The 6,346-nt window shown below is 31.0% G+C and overlaps 1 protein-coding gene across 1 annotated transcript; it reads right to left on the reverse strand.

Moving 5' to 3' along the window:
- LOC25498086 (origin of replication complex subunit 6) lies at positions 1-3,553 on the reverse strand. Its single transcript, XM_013592831.3, has 9 exons — positions 3,368-3,553; positions 3,131-3,282; positions 2,959-3,039; positions 2,750-2,861; positions 2,606-2,668; positions 2,409-2,496; positions 2,215-2,285; positions 561-657; positions 1-471 (listed from the first exon to the last, which is right to left on the reverse strand). Exons 1-9 carry the CDS (start codon positions 3,485-3,487, stop codon positions 392-394), a joined length of 864 nt encoding a protein of 287 aa, XP_013448285.1. The 5' UTR covers positions 3,488-3,553; the 3' UTR covers positions 1-391.
- Positions 3,554-6,346: the final 2,793 nt, after the last annotated feature.

Here is a 6,346-nt window from a genome sequence, read left to right on the forward strand (position 1 = left end):
TTGAAGATGAACTGGTGTTAGGCTTTGTAGTTGAAAGGTAGCATTATCCCAAACTTTGTTGGATAAATAGAAAAATGCACACACACATGAATTTACAGATTCACTATCTAATACGAGTAAATGAACAACTATATGTGACTCATTTTGAAGCCAAATTCCAATGATAAAAAGTAACAGTCTGTACAGAGTTCTTGCTATAGATTAATGCTTTGGCAATTCCCCAAAAGACAACTAACAAAATTGAGAACATTGTAAGAATAATCAACTAGGCCACTTCTCTTATGTTGCTACATAGGTTAATGCCCATCTTCATGCTGTGTTATACTGTAGTGAACTTCCACTTGAATCGATTTTCATCACAATACGAAGCAAATCAAAGAATACCACCATCTTACATCGCCTCCAACTTCTGGGTCTCAGGAGCTTCCTTGACGAAGTTGAGGCGAGTCTGCTTTGGTTTCTTGCTGGGCACTACAGAGAGTTAAAGCAAAAACAAGATTAACTGTCTAGATCTTTGGCTGAGACATGGTATAAGAAAAGTGCAAGAACTGTGTCAATACCTTCTTTCTTATCTTGTTTATTGGATGTAAGGACTGAAGATTTCCATTTCTCATAATCTTTTGTTTCCATCTGTTTCCTTTTTTTATAACTTGAAACCTGGATATACAGAGAAATGACAATTTTATTATTCATATGAATTGGAAAAGCCACTATACATAAAATGTTAACATAAAACTGTAAGAATACAAGGCACCAGAACAACATAATGGTGAAAGTAAAAAATGAATCAAACGGCAGAATATTGTGGTACTGTGTTTAAAACTGACTCCCCATCATCACTTTTTAAACTAAATACAACAAGATTTTATTTGAGAATTTCTATTTAGATCAAAACAGAATGAATTCAACTGCACTTTCTGGTGCACACATTTAAATCCACTTATCCAAACTATGCACTAGGTTTTTTCCCAGGCTGAATTGAAATTATCATAATTAAGCGGAATTGGTTTACTATGACCCTGCCAAATAGAGGCCCCTACAAAGAACAAAACAATGCAACAGCTCATAAACAACTAGTATAACCTTCAAAGAGAAGCAATTGTCACTAAAATGTTGAGACTGGGATTATTATGAATACACTATACTTGGTCCAATTATTGAAAATCAATTTAATTACCTTACAAAATTGTTCAACAGAAAAATGTCATGACTGTTAATAAATAAACCAACCATAAAAAAATGCATCAAGGAGAGTACTGTGAACATCTCATTCACATAAAACTGTAAGAAAAATGAACTTCTAGCTTCCTATTATTACACATGAAGCAACTAAAATGCAAGCTTTTTATACATTTACTATTGCAGCTATCAAACTTGCTTTGATACTGTAAATATAGTTTTGCTTTGTAAAATTTAGATCTGACTTTGGATTTAAACAAAAACCATCAATTAGTAAGGATGTGCCACATCAGTGCACAGAACATCACTAGCTCATCAATCTAATAGACCCTGGTGTTTAATAAGCCAGAGTTGTAAAGGGCAATAATGCATTATGCATCCACCAACTTTGCCATTGATGACAAGAATGCATTAGCAAAAAATAAAATAAATGGACCATTTTGGGTATTCTTGCTGTCTGGTCATCAAAGAATTTCTAAAAGGATAAAAGCATTCTAAACTTTGACAAAGCTCCACATGTAAAGTGTTTTACTCTTCATATTCTGGTTTAATTTACCGCAAAACTTGTGTTGCCGATTTCAACATTGCCTATAATCACTTCACATTAATCTTCATTTGTAGTTTCGTTAATCAAGCCAGTGTATGGATTCAACAGATAATACAAAAAATGTGGGATTTAAGACAGGGCAACAAGGGATGGTCAATAAAAAAAATCAGAAACACATAGAGAACCAACAGATAATACAAGACATGGAATTTTTCCCATAAATTTTTTTCTAAAAATTTAACTGTAAACCTCCAACAATACAGTGCAGTAGACATGACTACAACATTAGTCTATCCGCAATAAAAGAGTTCAACTTGGGTAAAACCAATATGAAATTTGGTCTATAAGGATCAGTTTCATATCCCAGTAAAAAATAACACTGATGAAAAGAACCAATTCATTGTTTTTTACAAATAATTTAACAATGTTACACCAAAACAAATTATAATTAATCATGTAAGCTTCAAAGAGAGAGTAGCCATTGATACCTCTGCCCCATCATCAGACAAATAGCCGCCATCCTCAGCTTTTCTTTTGCTTGGTAAGACATCAAGCAGATCTGCCCAAAGAAGCAGAGAATCAGAAAAGAATGCGCTTAATGCAAAAACAATGACTCAAAAGCAAAAACTGAATAGAACATGCTATGTTAAGCAATACCTAAAACTGAAAAAGGGATATATACCTCTATTGGTCTTCACTTCTTTAGGGTCTTTCTTTTCTTTAGCAACCCCAAAAACATCATGGCACAAGTCTTTCATAGTAGTAGAAACCTGCAACACCAATTCACAATTCATTTAAAGTCATTAACACCGCTCACAAACCTAATAAACCCATCACACACTAGAGATTCATTGTACATTTTGCATATAAAACACTTACACTAGAAAATTCAGATTCAGATGTACCACAAAGTTCAATCAGCTTAATCTTATCAACTTTCAGCTGCAAATAACAATCACAAATCATATCATTACAATATCGAACCACATACTATGTGTTACGTTGAGATTATTACAAATGTACCTTATGTTTCTTTGCACATAAATAAAAAGCAACAGCCATAAAAACCGGACGAGTAAAATCAGCACTTGCACGACGAGCAGCCGGCAACGAAGAAAGAAACCGTTCCTTATAACTACAAACAACAAGAAACCATTTCATCAACACATTCCCATTAGCATTTCATCAAACACGTAACAGACATTATTAAAACACCAAAATCAAGAACTTACAGCTTCAGACCATCGCGAACAAACGGTATAATCCGAACACACCCGAATTGAATCGCCAATTCCCTCACATCAAGCTTCAACCTAAACACAAATTCATCATTAAAAAATTATAAAAAAGAACACAAAAAAGAAATAATTGAAAATATAAAAAGAATAAAAAAGATTAATTTACTTGACACCAATTGTATTATGAAGTGAATTATAAGATCTAATATAACCCCTATCAGACATTCCACTAAGCTTCACCGCAGAAGATCGATCGAAAAGAACACCAAGTTTCGTCGCAGCGATTTCCATACAGATAATAGCTTTTGCAACTTCACCCTAAAAAAAAGATTGTAAGAAACGGTTATAAACAAAAATAACTGAAAACGGTTATAGAATTGTAAGTAAATAAAAAGCGACTTACGACGCCGATGATGGAGGAATCAAAGTGGACATCGCAGAGGCGACGGAGTTCGGCGGCTTTACGGATGAGAAGTTTGGAATCGGAGAGTTTGAGTTTCTTAGCGATCTCTGAGATATCCATTTTTGTTTTGTTTTTTTGGAAGTGAAGAAGGAAAATGAGATTGGCATGTTAGTGTTTTTTATTTTACTTTGTTTTTGTTTTTGGGGTTTTGAATATTCTCGCGCGCTGTGTTTGCCGGGAAATATATTTCGTTTGCCGCTTCTGTAGATTGTGAAATTTGGTTAGATTTGGAATTTTAAATTAGATGAGATGAGATGCACACTTTTTATTTTTGAGGGGATGTACACTTTTTATTATTAACATTCATATTTTTTTTTGACAAAATTGTTATTAACATTCATTGTTTTAAATTAAATTGAATGTGACGTTTATGAAAATAATATATGTAATTTAATTTTCAATAATACATATAAGTTCCCTAAAAAAATAATAATACATATGAGTTGACCTAAAAAAAGACTAAATTTTTTAAATATTTCTAAGGACAAAAAACATATTTAACGCTAAAAATAATTTAATTTTTTATTCTTTTTTTTTTTCGAATTGAATATGTAAAAGTACAAGCATCACAATTTTTTTTATTGTAATAATTCAATTTTTTTCCTAAAAGTTTGAAAAAAAAACATTATTCTAATAATTTAATTTTTTCCTAACATTCTTACCTTTAACTTTTCCTGAAAATATTTAATAAATATTGCTTTTTCTTTCTAAAAACATATACAACTCTAATAATAACTGTGTTTTTCTGTTCCAAAATCATGAAACACATTCACGTCAAATAGGCAACAAAGCATGTCTTCGATACATGAAGAGAATACGACTTGCTCAAGAGGTCTACCTGGTAAGTTTAGACAAGAACATTTTACGCCCATTGTAAGACCTCAATAGGAATTACCACTTTAACCATCAACCATCTTGCTGTTTGTCAATGCATCCAATTAACTTTTTGTCCCACAATAGTTAACCTTTATATATTCAACCATCGAAATATTTTCCACCCTCTTGAAGATTCAAGCATCCAACTACGTTAGAACTTTTGAGGGAGTTTCACAAGTTTTCACCATAACCTCTTCAACCCTTAGAGTGATCAATTTTCGTCTCCATGAAGTTCCACTTACCTCTAATTACCCTTGGTTTTTTTTTTTAAGGAAAACATATAAGTCGTTTCCCGTAATGCATTTCGTCATCTTGTAAAATTACCTTGTTATTCATTGGAGCATGACACCCAAGGTCTCCATAATCGTACTACTTTAGTGCAATAATATCTATTATTTCCCTATCTCTTTACCAAATAACTAGGAGCCACTGCTGGTAGTCTTCTTCTAGTCCCACTAATGTAAGACTCTACCTCAAACTGAGTTTTCTCCACCTCAACTTCCAAAGGCATGCATTTATTATGCCTTTAAACTAGGAAACTTAACCTCTGAGGTTGGTCATGAGTGTTCTCACCTCCGCTTCTCCAGACCGACCTTGAGTATTCTTAGCATTGCCTCTCCAGGTTGACAAAAAATATATTTAACTTTAAAAATAATTTAATTTTTTATTCTTTTTTTTCTAGTTGAATATAAAAAAGTACAAGCATCACAATTTTTTTTATTGTAATAATTCAATTTTTTTCCTAAAAGTTTGAAGAAAAAAAAAACATTATTCTAATAATTTAATTTTTTCCTAACATTCTTGCCTTTAACTTATCCTGAAAATATTTAATAAATATTGTTTTTTCTTTCTAAAAACATATACAACTCTAATAATAATTGATCAAACTTGACTCTTGGTAATGCCTTCGTAAATATGTCTGCAACTTGATCTTGAAGTATGATGGATAATTTTCTTTTTGTGGTGGCTGGAATTTGAACCCCAAACCTTACATATTTTATGCATTGTCCATATCAAATGAGCTATGCTCACGAACACGTATGATGGATAGTTTAACAAATATACTAAATTTTCTTCAACTAATAATATTTATAAAGTTCGTATCTACAAGGATTGAAACGTCTACTTAACGATGTCAATTTATATTAGGATGTAAAATAGGGGGATGCACATGCCCAGTTAGAAGCAGGGGCGCAAGGAGGATGCACATGCCTAGTATTTATAGTGGAGGATTTTTTACTGGATTTGAGCTAAAAACGCGGGCTAAACCCACAAAACGAATAAAATGACAATTTTCACCCCTGCTTTTAAGTAGACGTTTCAATCCTTGTAGAATGAGTGTCTGTCTTTTCGCATTTTTAATTGTGCTAATGTGAATAAATTATAAACGGTGTTTTATATAAAATTTTGATTTTGATTAAAATTTTAAGTACAAACATTTGCGACTTTCAAATTATGAAAAACCCGAAAAAATCATGTTTATTTTTTTCAATAACAAGAGTAATTTAACAAATATAATATAAATTTTTATCTTTTTTAACACCACCAACAATACAACATTAATATATGAAAATTTGATTAAGGGTATAATTGAAATTTAAAAAAAATCAGCCCATAATCTCAATACCATTCATGTATAATATTGATAATATTGTTCATATTGTAGTGAGATATTTCATATTTTAATGAGATTTAATTTTTTTAATTAAAATTTAAAATATTATTATTAAAAGATAAAATGGTAAATAAAATAGTTTAAATGAAAGGTAAAGTAGGTAATGAAAAAGCCAGCCCAAACTCATATATTTTAAGCCTATTTTCTTTACACTAGCGAAAAGACGGACACGGCTTTTTATTGCGCTAACCTAACGTTTGAAAATTATGAACGTTATTTTTTTATAAAATTTTAATTTTGATTAAAAGTAAAAATATAAATGTTTTTTTTCTTTCAAATTATAATAGATCAAACTAATCATGATTATATATTTCAATGAAACTAACAATATAACAAAAAATATAATCTAAATTCTAATTTATTTTTAA

The sequence above is a fragment of the Medicago truncatula genome, chromosome 7, assembly GCF_003473485.1.
Source record: "Medicago truncatula cultivar Jemalong A17 chromosome 7, MtrunA17r5.0-ANR, whole genome shotgun sequence".
Taxonomy (NCBI): Eukaryota; Viridiplantae; Streptophyta; class Magnoliopsida; order Fabales; family Fabaceae; genus Medicago; species Medicago truncatula.

Bases quoted from the DNA above. Each gene is read 5' to 3' on its own strand.
- LOC25498086 (XM_013592831.3), bottom strand. From the start codon at position 3,487: ATGGATATCTCAGAGATCGCTAAGAAACTCAAACTCTCCGATTCCAAA. The intron at 2,497-2,605 runs GTAAGTGTTTTA...TTGGTGTTGCAG, and splicing joins CTGAATCTGAATTTTCTAGT to GTTTCTACTACTATGAAAGA. The intron at 2,286-2,408 runs GTATATATCCCT...TTCTTTGGGCAG, and splicing joins AGAAGTGAAGACCAATAGAG to ATCTGCTTGATGTCTTACCA.